At 50.2% G+C, this 18,213-nt stretch overlaps 1 protein-coding gene across 1 annotated transcript in view; it reads right to left on the reverse strand.

Annotated features, from left to right (window-relative positions):
• The window catches only part of WNT9A (Wnt family member 9A), a 64,904-nt gene that overhangs the window by 4,366 nt on the left and 42,325 nt on the right, over positions 1-18,213 (reverse strand). The window contains exons 2-3 of the mRNA XM_064703259.1: positions 16,605-16,864; positions 8,247-8,509 (exon numbers count right to left, since the gene is read on the reverse strand). Coding sequence (XP_064559329.1) covers positions 8,247-8,509; positions 16,605-16,864 — 523 coding nt within the window. The remainder of the gene's footprint in view (positions 1-8,246; positions 8,510-16,604; positions 16,865-18,213) is intronic.

Consider the following 18,213-nt stretch of genomic DNA (forward strand, 5'->3'; position numbering starts at 1 on the left):
AGCCCAACACGTGTTGGAAAACCTGATCCTGATGGATTGGCAGCTGGCTGATGGCGCAGGACCTTCAGTCAGGTGTAAGCATGTAGGTTTAGGCACTTGAATCACATCAGCCAGCCAGGGTTGACCTCACCGAGGCAAACACTCGAGTTTAAACACCTCGGTCTGAGAAACACCTCCGAACTCTCATCGCAGTCAGGGCAGCCAGAGCAGGGCAGGATCTGCAGTGAGGCAAACACCTGCTCCACTGAACAGCTCTCCAGGCTCCCTCTGACAGCTGAGCACATCTCCATCACCAACAGGAGCCTGGGGACCCAGCCCACACAGAGGCACCTCAGTTCAGGGGAGTCTGTGAGCAGAATCCCACCCTCAGGGCCAAACTCAGGTGTTTAAATATCTCCACCTAGCACTAACTGAGGTGCTTTAAAACATTCTCATCACACCAGCTGTCCCTGTAGCAGCATAAAGGTCCCTCAAGGGGTACTAATAAGTGTATTTGGGTAAATTAATTCTATTCTCCTAATCTGGACTCAAATTCCACATGAACCCCAGTCTGGATTTTCCTGACTCGCTTCTAGCTCCTTGTTAAGCAAGAGACGGCTCTGGTGGACCAAAGCATAAAAGGTTTCCATTGTCCCTGTCCCCATGAATGCAGCAGTTCATGAAATCCATGTGGATTTTCCTGCTGTGTGGCTGCCGTGCAAGTGCGGTGCATCCCAACCGCCCTGTAAAGCTTCTCCTGGAAGGACCGGGAAGGGCTCAAGAATGTTACGAGGCAGCAAGAGTGAAAATCCTAGAAAAATTCCCTGCCCAGGCAGCCTCCCCTGCTGCTGTCAGTCACGCTGCAGCTCCTCGAGGCGCTGCGTGATGGGGAACTGCTGCCTGCAGCCCCAGCCACCCACGAGCCAAAACGAGTCTTGGCAAAGCCCTTCTGGTTCCCGTCCCGCTCCCCAGCTTCCACAACGACCTTTCCTCCTCTTGGTGCAAGCTCCTGTCACAGGCACTTAAATCCACCTCATTTCTTCAGGAAGCAGAGCAAGACTGATCCAAGTCAGCAGGTTCCTTGGAGAAAGCTTTGCTGGCTGGATCCTGGGACAAATGTCTGGATCGTGCTTTCAAACTTGAAGGTCTTCTATCCTTCTTCCAGCAGAGAAAAACACTGTTTTTATTGCCAAAGAACTCTTAGTTAGATGAGGAAGAGTAAGGTTTTACCATATAAAATCATATTTCAAGAGCTGTAGCAGCTCCTGCTTTCTTGTCAGGGCTCATCACAGTTCAGAGCCTGATTTACCTCCATCCTACACAGACCTGAACTTGTCCTGAACTCACCACTGAATAATCACTTCATCCACACCAAGGATGTGGCCACCTGCACCTTTGTCACAGATGTGAAGCAGAATGGCTCAGTTTCCATCCAAGGCACAAAATATTTCATGCTCCCCATGGCTCCAACTCCACAGATACCACACAGGGTTGTAGTAACTCAAGAGTAGCAGCAACAAGGAGCATCCCTTTTGTACTGTGTGCTGTAGAGAGCTCCTACCATGAAAACAAAGCCAAAAAAAGACAAGTGGTGGGTCAGGGATGGCATCACACATGGGAATTCTGTCCTCCCACTCTCCTCTGAAGAACCACCTGGTTTGGCAGTATCAAACAGAACAGTTTGGGAGGAAAATAAGGATTTTTAGCTTGACATAGGAACACAAATTCCCACTGACCTTGCCGTGAGAACACCCAATACTGACAAAATCAGAATGAGGGAAACACAAAGCAAGACAGAACCGTTTTTCTTGGGGTTTTCCAGCTCGGAGGAAACCAGATAGCTCTGCTGGACTGCCTTCCCAACTGGCTTTACATGGGGAAAAGGGATCACAGCAGAGCATTGCTATGCAACATGTAATCCTTCCTCCCAACAATGGTGCGCCGCGAAGCTCAGACTGAGTGCCCCCGTCATGATCAGTCTCAGACATGCTGCAACACACAATTTCTCAGTGTTTTAGCTGAAACGCCGAGGACAGGATTCCCATTCATTCCCAGCTGGGTCACGGGGCTCTGGCAGTGGGTTTTTTTTTTTGGTGGGTTTTTTTTTTTTTTTTTTTCAGACAACTCTTGTCTGGGCAGCAGCAGCCCAGGGCGGACACCCGGCCGTGGGAATTCCGCGCTCATTGCTCCGCTGTCGTCATGGCTGGGCTACGGCTCCAGGGCTTCAAACCATTCGCTATGGTTTGGGGGAGAGGAGGGCAGCAAAGCCTCCTTGCAGGCAGATCATCCAGGGAAAAGCCTTGCCTGGCTTTGGGAAGGGCTTTGGGATGCCTCCCCACAAATCCAATCCTCTCTGTCCCCTCTCCAATTTAAATAGGCTTAGTCATTCTCTCAGCTCGAGTATTAACGTTTGTTTGGACAGCAGCCACGGTCCCCACACACAACCAGTGGACCAGACTTGTCCCTTCACACTGGCCAATGCCACTGGCTGAACTATAAAAGTTTCACAGATTGTTTGTTGTCATCCTTTCTTTTTTTTTTCTCTACCTTGTTAAAAACCCTTCTTTTCAGCCTGTTCTCAACCTGCTTTTTCACAACAGCTTTCCTCTCCCACCACCCTTCCCTCTTTAAAAAAATAGGAACATTCATATTTTAGTGACATAGGTATTAAAACACAAACATTTAAGCATAGAACAACATAACCCTACTTAAAACTGAGAACTTCAGAAGTATTTTCCCCATGCTCAGTATTCCTAGCATGCTTCCCATGCTAAAAAAGCTCCACATAAACAACCAACTGCAATCACTTATGGGACACAGCAAGCAATTTTTTTTCCAGAGTATTGATTTCCAGGCCTAAGAAAGGCTTTGGCTGAGCCATTCTCAGCCTGAAATGAGAGGAAAATCCAGAGAGCACGCCTGGGCATTCCTACCTGTCATAACCTGCAGCAACTAATACCAGTGGTGGCCCTGAAAACTGATCTGTACATTAAGAGCTCTTCTCAGGCTGTTATTTGCTGGGTTTGATTTGTACCTTGGTAAACATGTGATGCCCCATTTCTCACTGCAAACACATCCCTAAAAAACAGCCAAGAAGGATGCTTTATGTCTTTTGGGGGTTTTTTTTGCATGCACCAAGTGGATTAAGCCCCAAAATAGCAATTATTACACATCATGAGGGTGCAGCAAAGCCTGGAGTTGGACTGGAACTGTGTTAATGAGCAGGAACTGTGTGAGACTGGATGGTCAGTGCTTGTAAACACTGTCTCTGCAACAGGAGAGTTGTGCCTCCCTCCGCCTGTGTGTGACCTTTAGTGAGTCACTTAATCTTTCTGGGTCTCAATTTCCCCCCTCTGCCCAACGGAGCTCCAGAAATGAAGAGGGTGGCATGCTCTGATAGCGTGTTATGTGATAGCTCATGAAGCTCCTCAGACAGATGATAGCTGGGCAAACATCTCCCTGATATGGAGAGTGCATCTCCAGCCCTCCAGAGAGATCCCTGCCAGCGCTGCCTGGGGGGGAAAAGCCATTCCTCAGATGGAATTCCAAAATAAGCAAGTCAACAGCAAGGGAAAGTCCAGGCACCTCCCTCTATCCTCTCCAGAGCATCCCAGATGGTTCCAGGTGTGGCTGTCTCAGGGTGGGTCTGGAATTGAAGCCTACAAGGGTGACAAGGACCATGAAGGGCTTGGGACAAAGCAACCTTTAAGGTCCCTTCCAACCCAAGCCATTCCAGGATTCTGTGGTCCTTCAGAAACACTTGCTCTGCACACACCAAAGCATCTTGTGCAAAAAACAATGAAGCCTCATGAAAGGAACCAGTTTTAAAGCAGGAAACTGCTGGAAGAGAGATCTTTTCTTCTTCTCCATCTCTACCTCCCCATAATTTTGTATTAAACACACTCAGCTCTCAAGACATGGACTTCAGGCAAAGGTTTGTGGAAGGATGAAGGAAAAAGGCAGTGAGAACATGATAATTTTTTTTCCTAGGGTAACAGCAGCCCCTTTTAATTGTGCCCCTTGGATCTGTAAGACATGCTTGACCAGACATACCTCTGGAAGAGGTCAGCACTCCTGGGATTAAGAAACTTAGCAACGCTCCAGAGAGGGAGTTGGAAAGTCATGTTTAATGATACTTGGCTGAGAAACTGGGCAAATTTAATTAAAACATCACTTACTCAAGCCCAGTGGAACTAATTGAGTGCTCTAATATTCCGCCTTTTCATTAATGGGTTACAAAAGAGGGCTGCACTTGTGTGTACAAGGGGGAAAAGGGGGGAGGACGGAGAGAAGATGAGAGCTTTAGCAAGGCTGCCTGGGCTTCATTTAATATAACTCAGAAACTTCATTGCTGGCAATGGAGCTTTAATACAGTTGACTTCTCCCCCCAAAACACCCTCTCCACCCAAGACCCCTCGGAAAGAATGGCTGAATGAGGGAGAGTAGATCTGGCAAAGGAAGGGAAATTGCTTTTTTAATAAGTGGTCTATTCAGAGCTCCTGCTTTTCAATAAAGAGAAGGCTGGAGAAGTCCTGGTCTAATTACCTCATCCTCACACTAGACAAGCTCACCCTTTCATTAACCACTGAGGTCATATCATATAACTTGGTGAGCCACCACGGGCACAACATGTTCAGTGATTATTTCACTGGTGGCAGCAAAATTACAGGCAGCCCATCAAGGTTGTAAAAGAGCAGAAGTGAATTCATAATTAAATGAGAACGTCTACCAAGAGACACTAAAACTAGGCGGGATAGGATCATGTCACCCTCGCAGAAATACAGGGATTGTTTGCTGGTGTGACACCATGGAGAAACTGGTGTGGTGACCAGGAGGGGAGAGGGTTGCTTGCCAAATTAGTCAGTCCAGCACAGGTCCTTTTTTTTTTTTTTGCTGGGTCTCAAGGGACTATTTGTATGTTTTGCCATGGTTGGGAGTAATGAGATGGGAGAAATGACACGTAAAGAATCAGTGAGAGACCACCAAGCTTGTGCTGTATCATTGGTAGAGACTTCTCCACTCCCTCAGTGAACACACGCATCCACACACTGAAAGAACTTCAGCTCCAAACTGCTCAGCTCCAAAATGGCACAAATCAAGGCTGTCTGCACTCCTCTACTGCCTCTGATCAACCCCAAATCAAACCCAGATGAGTTATTGTTCCAATAACCACGCTAGGTGAGTCCAAAGGGGTTTCATTCTGCTGCAGTCACTGAGCAAACTCTGCTTGCTAAAGGCAAAGTCTTTATGGAAGGAGTTGGTTGGTGGGCAGCCTCTTTGAAGGCACAGAAAACGTGCTGAGAATCATCTTTAACTCAGTACCTTCCTCAAGGGAAATATCCACAAACTCAGCAAGGAATGCAGTGGTGCTCTCAGCCTCCATCCCCTCATCCCTGCACTTGCAGTGGGAACAGGAGGAAGAACAGGGATCAAACCCAGTATTAATCCACACCTGAGAGCAAGCAGTGCCAAAGACAATCCATCCACCACATCAAGAAGGTCAAACTGGTTTCAATATTCTGGAATCTGAATTAAGCACTGCAAGTTTTGACTTTGTAGTCACAAAGTCAGGCTGGGTCCTCACTCTGATCATCATCTTAGTGACACCAAATTGTGCCAGGGGTTAAGAGCTGAATATCCCAACCATACAGATGTGTGTCCTCTTGATCTTCTACCACCACCCTCCTGAAAGTTTCCTCCTCAGCATTCCCTCCTTCTCTGCCTGGCTCCATGGTGGAGCTGTGAGCCCGCTGGGCTGCTTGGCTTGGCTTCCAACCACGCCATGGCACAATGAATTGTTATATCCAGCAGCACAGATAGAGAAATCATCTCAACTGCTGCTGCAAACAGGCAAAGGAGAGCTGTCACACAGCAATCCCAGCTTGACAGAGACGTTGTGAGTGGACGAAAATAGGAGCAGTGGATCACTGACCTACAGCAGAGGTCTGAGACCTGGGTTGCCAGGAGGGCTCTGGGTGTCTGGACAGCCGTCACAACTGTTACTCAGCTGTTCAGCTCCAGATACCACACTGAGAAACCACTGCCGGTGGCCACAGTCCCACTGTGCCAAGGGGAGTGCAGAGGATGCTGGGGAGTCCTGCATCTTCCCCTGGGAGCTAACTCACAAGGATCAGGACACAGAAGGGAAGGTTCAACCTCTCAGCTCATCCTTGGAGTTTGTTTAACTCAGAGCTGTGCAGTGTAGAGCACAGATGATAATTAAGGACACAAATCCTAAATCCAAGAGTGGCCTCAGCCATATGGACATCCTGACTGCAGCTCCTGGGATTGGGAACACTGGGAGTGGGGCCAAACCCATCTGGGAGGTTTTTACCCCTGCCACTGTTGGTGGATACCCCTGGAGCTACAAGGACGTGCCAGTGGCAGCCAAAGTCCCATCCTTGGAGGTTTTGATGAGACTGTATTGTGTGGCTCTGGAATGAGAGGAGAGCCAGGACATCTCAGAGAAACATCCAGCATGGAATCACAGCTCCATGGGCCACCTGCCATCCCATCTGCTACACACTCAACTCCAAAAGATGGGAATGGAAGGAGAATGGAAGGAGAGCTAGGACATCTTGCAGAAACATCCAGCATGGAAGCACAGCTCCATGAGCCACCTTCTCTATTGCCATCCCATCTGCTACACACTCAACTCCAAAAGATGGGAATGGAAGGAGAATGAAGGGAGAGCCAGGACATCTCACAGAAATATCCAGCATGGAAACACCCACCATGGGCCACCTTTTCCACTGCCATCCCATCTGCTACACACTCAACTCCAAAAGATGGGACAGAGCAACCAACACCAGGGTTGAGACAAGTCCCATCATCCTGCAAAGCCTGTTTGACACGTCAGGGAGCTGCCACAGGAGCTCAGAGACACTGAGCCCTTTAATCCAGAGCAGGAAAGCTGTCAGCCAAAACCAGACACCAGCTAAATCCAGGATATTTCTAATCCTGATCTCAGCGCTGTCTAGGAGCATCTGGTAGTGGGGAGAGGGGGAGACACTTTGCTGGCCAGCCCTGGCTGGTGGCATTCCCCAATGCCCCAATTCTGTCGCGAGGAATGACATTTTATACATAGACACAGCAACAACTGAGCTGGGGTGGCCATTCCTAGAATGCACAACTGGCTGGGCTGCATTTGCCTGGGAAACTGGAGACCCAGGTCCCCCATCCCAGCCCCAAGCCTGCATCCAATCACACAGACAATAACAAGGCTCGAGGGCTATTTCTGGCCCTGCAGTATGTCCCCCTTGGAGGTTGGTGCAATGAAACACTGATCCTAAGCACCTGTGCTGGCCAATCTGAGGGATTTTTGTGTTGGAGCAACTCTAGGCTAGGTACAGCCAAGCATTTTATGGGAGAAGGTGGAAAGCCTCTTCCTTTTCCCCTCGCTGAGATGACCCAGCACTCGCAGACACTTTGTCCTTTACATCTGTCACGGAAAATGCTGAGCTGGAAAGGGACCCACAGGGATCATCGAGTCCAAATCCTGGCCCTGCACAGGACAAACCCAAAAATCACACCATGTGTCCCAGAGCATTGTCCAAATGCTTCCTGAATTCTGGCAGTCCTGCAGGGAGGCCCCTAGGCAGCCTCAGAGGGGGTGTAAAGAACAGGAAGAGAGGATGAAGATGGGAAAAGGACAAAGGGACTCTACAACCAAGCACCATCTCCCACTCTAGGTGACACAGGAGGTTTCTGTGCTCCAGGTGACATAGAAGGCTTCTGCCAGAAGACAAAACTGAAGGGGCTATTAGGTCTGAGGTCAGCCAGAAATTAATCTCTCCACCCTGGTTCCCTGCCAGCTGTTTCTCCAGCCAGTTTTAAAGAAACCTGGCCAAGGAGATGCTACACTGTCCATGCTCTACTGAGCTGCTGCAAGAGAAGCGTCCCTCAAGGATGTGTTGTGGCAGCATAAAACCCTTCCTCCATTTCTACCTCATGTAAGCCTTTCCATCCCTTTGTGGTGTGAAACCCTCTCCTCCATGTGGGAAACCAGCAATCTTTGTCTCCACCTCCTACTTCCTAAACCTGGCCAGTCCCATTCCTCTCCCTCTAGTCTCTCTCCAATGGTTTTGCACAGTAAAAACCAGGGCAAAATCCCACAGCTCAGCCTTCTGCCCTCCAGAAGGAGCACCACTCCACCCATTTCACCTCCAACACTCCTATTCCACACCCAAAAACAGCATAACTCCCCCCAAAACCCCACAGCCGCCCAACCCCACCACCACCACCACCCCGCGGCGCCTTCAACGCACCTTCATGCCCACCAGGTTGTTGTGGAAGTCCACCCTGGCTCGCAGGTCCTTGTTGGGCTTCCTCCCCAGGAACTCCTTGACGAACTTGTTGCTGTACTTGAGGTTGTCCCCGCAGCCTCCCCACTGCCAGGCCTCCCTGTTCTCCAGGTCGGGCGCCTCATCGCAGGTGCAGCGCTCCATGCGCCCCGCGCTGCACGCCTTGGCCATGGCGTGCGTCAGCCCCGCCGAGGAGATGGCGTACAGGAAGGCTGTCTCCTTGAAACCTGCAGGGACAAGCAGGGACAGGCTCTAGTTGCAGCTTAAACTGTTGGGGAAGATGAAACAGGAAAGCCTTACAAATATGATTTTCTGGCAAAAGATTTTGAGAATATGGACACTATAAGCGAGATTGAAATGAAAGGAAGCTTTGAGATCCCTCAGCTACTGAACAATGGGAAAACAATGGTGTGGCTGGCTGAGAGTGATCCCCTTTTGATAAAACAACACCCTCTGCTTGCAGACAGGCCCAAGGGTCAGAGCAGACCCTACAGCTTGGCAGAAGGGGCCCAAAGAGGAGTTTTTGGGGTTTAAAATGTAACACAGTATGGTAATGTAGTGATTCTTATAGGCTGTATGGAAATGCTATAGGATTTGTATCTTGTACTAGATTGGTTAGTGAGAATGAGAATATTCAACACAGAAGAAGATTTATTGTATTGTAACGGGAACTTCACACTTTTACCTCTCGTCTTTTACTTCTTGTCTCTTAGCTCTTGCCTTTTACGCTCTTACCCTTTTACTCTCTTATGCTTTTGCTCTCTTACCCTCTCATCCTCTCTCCCCCTCTCTTCTCTCAGGCCTGCTCTGAGCTGTGTCTGGCAGCTCCCAGCAGGGCCCTGCACCCAGGCCCTTTGCAATAAACCCCAAATCCCAGCAGGGCCCTGCACCCAGGCCCTTTGCAATAAACCCCAAATTCCAAAAGGCCCCTGCATCCAGGCCCTTTGCAATAAACCCCAAGTTCCATGACCTGGCTTTAGAGATCTCTCGTCTCCATCCGTCCCAACATGTTACCCCCCATCAATCCTACATTAAAGAAAGGAAAAACTCACAGGAAATGGAGGTAAAGCCTATTGGGAGAAGAGCGTGAGTTGTGTCACAGAGTAAGAGAGTGGTAGGGTTGGAAGGTGTGGGAATTCACAAAATCAGAGGGTTTTGGGAAAGCTGCAAAAGGCAGACCCCAGAGACAGCAAAACTGTGATTAGAGCTAAGCAGCAGCCATGAGATTGGTCAGCAGAAAAATTATTTAAACTGTAGAAAAGCAAAGACAAATAGAACAATGATCTGTGTATTAATGCTTGTCTAGAATAACTCTAAGCTACAGAAAAGTTTATCTGGCGAGATATTAGGAAGTTTGAAGCTTAATAATGGAGCTCTGTGCATTGTGTTTTAAGGCTCACAAGCAGGTATTGTATTTGAAATAAGCAAGCATTGTTTAACCAAAGGTACCTGTGCTTACAGTGGTTGGATGGAACTACTGTCAATGTGCTTTTGCTTTGTGTGATTGGTCAAAAAACTTATAAAGTGAGTTGTAACATTAAGTTCTTGGTCTGCTGCCTGGGATGTGAGCTGGTGGCATCTCCCCATTGTCATAACCATGGAATGAGACTGATGCTGGAAAATAAAACACTCAAGGCACGTTCCACAGCAGCCCCATCCCACTGGTGATTTGTACAGAGATCCCAGCCGGCGACAGAAGGGACCACGGTGGGGCAGCTGGTGGCACCTCCCTGCTCCAGCAGGGCCATCCCACAGCTCAGGGCTCAGGATTGCATCCAGACTGCTCTGGAACATCCCCAATGAAGGAGACTCCACACCAGTGCTCAGTCACTGCCCAGGAAAGAAGTTCTTCCTCAAGTTCGGGCAGAATTTCCTGGGCACCAGTTCCTGCCTGTTCCTCCTGTGGTGCTGCTGGGCACCACTGGGAAAAGCTGTGCCCTCCTGACTCCCTCACAGCATGAGAAACTCTACTTGCATCACTGATGGTGAACAGGGCACGGGGGAGGGCAAGGAATGATGGACAGAGTGGCACAAGGATTCAGGAATGCACATGGAATCCGGCCAGCTCGGTGCCTGTCACTCTGTGTCACCCACAGTCTCTGCCTGAAAATGGAAAGAGTTGAGCAAGAGTTGTCCCATCCCTGGAAGTGTCCAAGACCACGCTGGGCAGGGCTTGGAGCAACCTGGGATAGTGGAATGTGTCCCTCCCCATGGCAGGGGGTGGAATTGGATGAGCTTTAAGGTCCCCTCAAAGCCAAAGCTTTGACTCCATGAAGTGTTGGACAGGACATGGAGGTACCGCTGCTGCTACCAAGGGGACACCAAACTGCAGAACCCAGCAGAGGCTCCAATCCTCCTCACTCTTCCCTTTCCTCCTGAATCAAATCCCTGGGTCCTGCTCCAGACTGGCAGAATTGTTGACAGATGACCCCACCAGGAGATGTGTCACCCAATGCAGCATCTCACTCAAAAATACCCAGTTTACACCTCAAACCTCCATGCACAGCCTTTCTTTACACCCCCACACTCACCTGCAGGGATGTGACAGCATCCACACCCCCAACAGGCAAGTGACACCCAGAGGGACCCACGGTTTCAATCCAAATTATAAAAGCCAGAAATAAAAAGCAAACATGGCAGTATTTATAGCTGCCCATTCCCCAGCTATGGAAGCTGTAAACGACTGCATATTTGAGATGCAATTCCAGAACAGCTTTGGATGGGACTCAAGAAATCCCCCACTCAAAAATAACACAAGTGGATGGTGACAGTAGTGGATATATCCGTGAGCTGGTGTGTCAACCAAGGACATGCAGAGACACTGCCAGGTCATTTTTGGAACTGTTCCTTGGGAGTTTCATGACACTCCAAGCAAACTCATGCAGCCATTCCCAGAGTCTGCCTTCCCAAAACACTCCCAGGAGCAGGAAGGCTGATGAAAATCCACCCCAGGACACTGAGGCTTGGTCCTCCCAAGGGTTCTGAGGTTCTACTTCCAAACTGTGGTAGGAATTATCCAATCATTCTACTGCTCACCTGGAAAAGGAGAACAGGAACCTTTTCCTCTCTAGAAACGACACTAAAATAAAGAAGATTCAGCTCTACATTCACTGAGGACACTGCAAAGAGTGGTGAGAGTTAAAATAACAAATTTTCTTATTTTAATATTCTGACAGCCCAGAAACACCTTCAGCACTGCAAATACTTTATTGGAAGTAGATTATTCTAAATTCATATATTATATGTATGTGGAAAGGAGTATTCTTCATATATAAGTGGAGTATTCTAAGTTCTATATTCTAAATTCATACAACAAAAACTCATGGGTACCCAGATGACTCCTCTGGGTAGAAAATGCCTTCTAAGCATCTCTCATCCTTTGTAAACTGTGTTTTTTCACTAAAATCCTTGGTTTTCTTCTAGGTTACACCGCAAGTCAGACTGCCCACATGCCTGTCAGAGGGATGCCACTACCAGAGAGATGTCCCCAAGCCTCTGTGCTCCTGGATTGGAGAATTCTTGCCACTGCCACACAGAATGAAGAGCACCAAAGTCAAACAGAGAATCCTCAATGAGATGGGGTGTGCAAACCCTGCCCTGGAAGTCTGAGGTGTGGTTTGGGTTGGAAGAACCCTGAGATCCATCCTGTCCTGGGCAGGGACACCTTCCACTACCCCAGGTTGCCTCAAACCCCATCCAAGCTGGCCTTGCACAATCAGCTCCCAGCCACCAGCCTTCTAAGCATCTCTCATCCTTTGTAAACTGTGTTTTTTCACTAAAATCCTTTGGTTTTTTCTAGGTTACACCCCAGGTCAGACTGCCCACATGCCTGTCAGAGGGATGCCACCACCAAAGACAGCTGTGCTCCTGGATTGGAGAATTCTTGCCACAGCCAAACAGAATGAAGAGCACCAATGTCAAACAGAGAATCCTCAATGGGATGTGGTGTGCAAACCCTCCAAAGAGAGAATCCTGATCGGGATGGGGTGTGCAAACCCTGCCCTGGAAGTCTGAGGTGTGGTTTGGGTTGGAAGAACCCTGAGATCCATCCTGTCCTGGGCAGGGACACCTTCCACTACCCCAGGTTGCCTCAAACCCCATCCAAGCTGGCTTTGCACACTCAACTCCCAGCCAACATCCTTCCAAGCATCTCTCATCCTTGTAAACTATGGTTTTTTACTAAAATCCTTTGGTTTTTTTCTAGGTTACACTCCAGGTTAGACTGTCAGGGGGATGCCACTACCAAAGAGAGCTGTGCTCCTGGATTGGAGAATTCTTGCCACAGCCACACAGAATGAAGAGGCACCAGTGTCAAACAGAGAACACTCAATGGGATGGGGTGTGCAAACGCTCCAAACAGAGAATCCTCATTGGGATGGGGTGTGCAAACCCTACCCTGGAGGTCTGAGGTGTGGTTTGGGTTGGAAGAACCCTGAGATCCATCCTGTCCTGGGCAGGGACACCTTCCACTACCCCAGGTTGCCTCAAACCCCATCCAAGCTGGCTTTGCACACTCAACTCCCAGCCATCATCCTTCTAAATATCTCTCATTCTTTGTAAACTATGATTTTTCACTAAAATCCTTTGTTTTTTCTAGGTTACACCCCAGGTTAGACTGTCAGGGGGATGCCACTGCCAAAGAGAGCTGTGCTCCTGGATTGGAGAATTCTTGCCACAGCCAAACAGAATGAAGAGGCACCAGTGTCAAACAGAGAACACTCAATGGGATGGGGTGTGCAAACCCTCCAAACAGAGAATCCTCATTGGGATGGGGTGTGCAAACCGTACCCTGGAGGTCTGAGGTGTGGTTTGGGTTGGAATGGACCCTGAGATCAATCCTGTCCTGGGAAGAGACACCTTCCACTATGCCAGGTCACTCCAAACCCCCTCCAAGCTGGCTTTGCACACTTGACTCCCAGCCATCAGCCTTCTAAATATCTCTCATTCTTTGTAAACTATGATTTTTCACTAAAATCCTTTGTTTTTTCTAGGTTACACCCCAGGTTAGACTGTCAGGGGGATGCCACTGCCAAAGACAGCTGTGCTCCTGGATTGGAGAATTCTTGCCACATCCAAACAGAATGAAGAGGCACCAGTGTCAAACAGAGAATCCTCAATGGGATGTGGTGTGCAAACCCTCCAAACAGAGAATCCTGAATGGGATGGGGTGTGCCAACATTGCCCTGGAGGTCTGAGCCTGCAATCATGGCGTGATTTGGGTTGGAAGGGACCCCGAGATCCATCCTGTCCTGGGCAGACACCTTCCACTATGCCAGGTCACTCCAAACTCCCTCCAAGCTGGCCTTGCACACTCAGCTCCCAGCCACCAGCCCGAATTGCTGAATTGGGCAGCCCAGCTCTCCACCCTGCTGAATCCGGAGCAGTTGTGGAATCCCAGCAGAAAGTCAGCGCCGTGCGACCACAACGCATTCCAGACCTGAGAGAAAGCCAGCAGGAGCAGCTCATCTGCCAGCTTCTCCCTTTCCACCAGCTTTGTCTCCACTCCTCCCCTTCTCCACACCACTGAGAGCTTCCCAAATTCCCTGTGCCCATCAGCACGGGGATCATCTCACAGCTCCCAACGAGCTCCATGTGACATTTGGCTCTGGCCAGATTTTAAAGCCATCTCCACCACGCACTATTTGATTGCACCAAGATATTTTGTAACAAGATAATGAGCTTTAAATCAATGCAGGCATTCTAAGCCCCAGTGCATTGACAGTCTGCCGGGCCTGGCTATCCAGTTTCAGCCATTTCCAAAATTGTGCACGAGGATCCAAAGAGGATAACGAGTCCCTTAAACAATCCCCTGTTATTTTAAGAAACGGGGGCTGCATCAGCCCAAGCTGCAAACCAGCAGCCAGGGTGACCAAAGTGTAAAAAAGTGGGGTTTTTAAGTGAAAAAAGTGGGGTTTTTTCCCCATTTTTTCCTTTCTCTCTGGAAGAGGAGGAGGAGAAACAAGCCCTCAGTGATGGATTTGGAAAGCTGCGCCCTAGTGGGTGATACATGCCAGCCTTTGCCCTGGGGTACCACTTGCTGCAATGCTGAGCCAGGAACCAGCAGCTCCTGAAGAGGAGGAGGAGGAGGAGGAGGAAGATTTACAGAGCACTGTGTTACTGCTCAGGAACAGCACCTGAAGGATTTACAGCAGCGGGGCAGGGCAGAGATGCTGCAGGGATATAAACCACGGCAGAATGAGACAGCAGCAGAGCCCTGCAGCCCTCAGTGCTCTCATTTATCACCCAGATCCCTGACAACGGGAGGTCTCCATGGGGTTTTAACTCCAGGCTGCCCTGCCCAGGGCACAGGCAGGTCTGAAGGAACGAGCTGTGGCCTCCAGGTGTCAGCATGAGAAAGTGCTTGGCTTCCCCAAGACACCACTAATCCAGGGACTCCTCTGGCATGCAGGGATATTTTTAAATGTCTTGCAGCTCTGGCCCGGAGCTCTTGGGTTTCATAAGGACTTTCCTTGTTTCCACCAGTCAGTGACAGTGCATTAGTTAAGCCCCGGGTGCTTCTGAATTACTCCTCCTCACTAATTAAGCCCTGCAGACCTCTGCTCTTATCTTTAAAGCCTTTCACACCCTGGCTTTTCCAGGTCCAGGCCCATTGCTGAGTGTGGGGTTTTCTGGAAGGCAGTAAAGCCCTGGAGCCCCTCGAATGCTGTCAGTAAAATGGTGCTAAAATAAGAACTGGATTTTACTGGGAGGGTGGAAGGAACTGGATTATATGTGGAGGTACAAAGAAAATAACTAAAAATATCACCTTCTCCTCCAATAATCCTAATTTCTGGCCATCTCCACCTGAGCTGCTGGGAAGAGGTGTGGGAATTAATTACCCACTGCTCACATCCTTGGCAATAACAGATTTATTGCAAGGATTTACTTATTATTAATCTGCAGCTTTTGCCCTGCACTATGACAGGGCTCCCCTTGCCCCCTCTAACAGGACAGCACAGAACAGTCTGGTTTGCCTTATTTCCTTAAGAAAGGCGTTTCCTCAACTTTTTTCCTGAGAGACTGGCATGATAAACAGGAGAAATAAATAGGAGAAATGAACAGGAGAAATAATAAAGAAAGAATATAAGAAAGAAATTAATAAAGAAAGAGGGGACAGCTTTGAGAGCTTCCCAAAGCTCTCCTCCAGCAGCAGCTCAGTTTCGAGCAGAAATGGGCAGAAAATGCAACTGCACAGAGCTGCACAAACACCTCCAGCTTCCAAGGGGAGCAGCCAGGGCCAGCAGTGGGAAGCAGAGAGGGCAAGCCCATAAATTACCCCCATTAGCACATTCTCTGCCTGCCCTGCACTTCCAGGGATGAGCTCAGGCCTTGCTGGCAGCTCTTGGTGGACCTCAGGGGAAGCACCACCAGCAAAGGACGTCCCAGACTGGCCATCAGGGCAGGATGACACCCCAGACCCACCTCTCTTGAGGAACCTCCAGACTCATTTCTCCTGAGGAGCCCCCCAGACTCACCTCTCTTGAGGAGGCCTCCCCTCAAGACCTCCCTGAGGAGGCCCCCCACACTCCCCAGACTCACCTCCCTTGAGGCCCCCCAGACCCAGCTCTCTTGAGGAACCCCTCAGACTCACTTCCCTTGAGGAGACCTTCCACACTCATGTCCCTTGAAGAATCCCCAGACCCCCAAGACTCCTGAAGCCCTCCAATCTCACCTCCCTTGAGAGCCCCCAGACTCATTTCTCTTTAGGAGCCCCCTGAGGCCCCCCAGACTCACCTCCCTTGAGGAAACCCCAGATCCCCCAGACTCGCCTCCCTTGAGAAGCCCCCTGAAGCCCTCCAATCTCACCTCCCTTGAGAAGGCCCCTGAGAAATCCCCAGACCCACCTCCCCTGAGGAGCCCCCAGATTCACCTCCCTTGAGAAGGCCCCTAGACTCTCCTTCCCTGAGGAGCCCCCCAGACTCATTTCTCTTGAGGAGCCCCCAGACCCCACAGACTCACCTCCCTTGAGGAGGCCCCACAGACTCATTTCTCTTGAGGAGCCCCACAGACTCCCAGACTCATCTCCCTTGAGGAGCCCCAGATCCCCAGACTCACGTCTCTTGAGGAGGCCCCAAACTCCACCTCCCTTGAGGAGCTCCGAGATTCATTTCTCTTTAGGAGCCCCCCAGACCCCCAGACTCACCTCCCTTGAGGAGGCCCCAAACACACCTCTCTTGAAGAGGCCTCCCCTCCAGACCTCCCTTGAGGAGGCCCCCCAGACTCATTTCTCTTGAGGTGGCCCCAGACTCCCCTCCCTTGAGGACCCCCCCAATCCCCCATACCCCCCTCCCTCAAGGACGCCCCTGCAGCCCCCATCCCCACCTCTCTTGAGCAGGCTGGCGCGGTAGCGGCCCTCGAGGGTGCAGTTCCAGCGCTCGAAGCGGAACTGGTACTGGCACTCCAGGGCGCTCATGCTGATGGCCTCCATCAGCGTCTCGGCCACGCCGGGGTCGCGCCGGCACATCCGGCGCTGCTTCTTCTCCAGCTTCAGGCGGTCACACACCTTGTAGTGGGCCTTGACGGCCGCCTCCTCCATTTCTGAGGTCAGAGGGAGGATGGTCAGGGGTTCGTTCCCCGTCAGCCTGCAGAGAGACACAGAGGGACCATGGTGAGGGCAGGGAAAACAAAAAATTACTGCAAGAGTTCCCAGAACAACAATGTTGGCAGAGACAGCAAAGCAGAGATGGGTTTAGAGAGACCTTTTGGGATGGGGACACTCCTGCTGCAGCCTTGGAGGAGACCTGTGTGCTCTGGCCAGTGCTTCTGCCCTGCCATTAAAGCTCCTTCCTTTCACAGAATCACAGAATTCCCAGAATTACCAGGTTGGAAGAGACCTTCAAGGTCATCCAGTCCAACCTGGCCCCAACAGCTCAACCAAACCCTGGCACCCAGTGCCACATCCAGGCTTTGTTAAACACACCCAGGGATGGGGACTCCACCACCTCCCTGGGCAGCCATTCCAGAACTTTATCACTCTTTCTGTAAAAAACCATTTTCCTAATTTTGAACCTATATTTCCCTTGAGGCTGTGTGCTCTGGCTGTGTCAGTGCTGCTGCAGACAGAGCCCAGCCCCAGCTGAGCACAGGCACCTTTCAGGAGCTGCAGAGAGTGATGGGGGCAGCCCTGAGTCTCCTTTTCTCCAGGCTGAGCACCCCCAGCTCAGAAATTCTCCCCCGTGAGAGTGGTGAGGCCCTGGCACAGGTTGCTTAGGGAGGCTGTGGTTGCCCCATCCCTGGAAGTGTCCAAGGCCAGGCTGGACACTGATCTAGTGAGTGGCATCCCCACTCAGGGCAGGGGCTTGGATCTAAATGGTATTTAAGGTCCTTCCAACCCAAACCATTCTGGGATTCCATGAATCCGTTCCATTCAATTTCCTGTGATAGAAATGGGGTCACTGGTGGGATCAGGATCTCCTGGCTGAGCATCCCTGTGGACTTGATTTACAGTAGGGCTCCTCACAGTGTGTGTGCAAGGTGGCAGCAGGAAAGAGGAAATATTTGGATTTGTGCTCCCTACTGGATCTCACAGAGCTTGTTTGGGCATAAATCCCTGGCCACCTCCACCACAGGACTGTGTTTAAAACTGAAAGTGGAAAGAAATCATTTCAGGTGCCTCACTGCATGAACTTGGGGAACTGGCAAAAATACACGAGCACCACTGTCACTGGGAATAAACAAAAAAATCATTTTAGCACACCAAGCAGAGCCAGAATCCATCTGGGGAAGGGACAGAGCATGATTTGTCCCATCAGAGCCCAAGAGACACCCTGAGAAGGCACAGAAAGCCACCCTGCCCTCAGCAGAGGAGATCCTGACACAAAATCCAGTGAGCCACAGCCCAAGGCTGGAGTGCAGGACACACTTTCCAGTGTTGGGATCTCTCGCTGCTCAGAGTGACCCCAAGAAAAGTTGGAAAGTCTCTTTTCCCAGC

Source organism: Zonotrichia leucophrys, chromosome 2 (assembly GCF_028769735.1).
Source record: "Zonotrichia leucophrys gambelii isolate GWCS_2022_RI chromosome 2, RI_Zleu_2.0, whole genome shotgun sequence".
NCBI lineage: Eukaryota > Metazoa > Chordata > Aves > Passeriformes > Passerellidae > Zonotrichia > Zonotrichia leucophrys.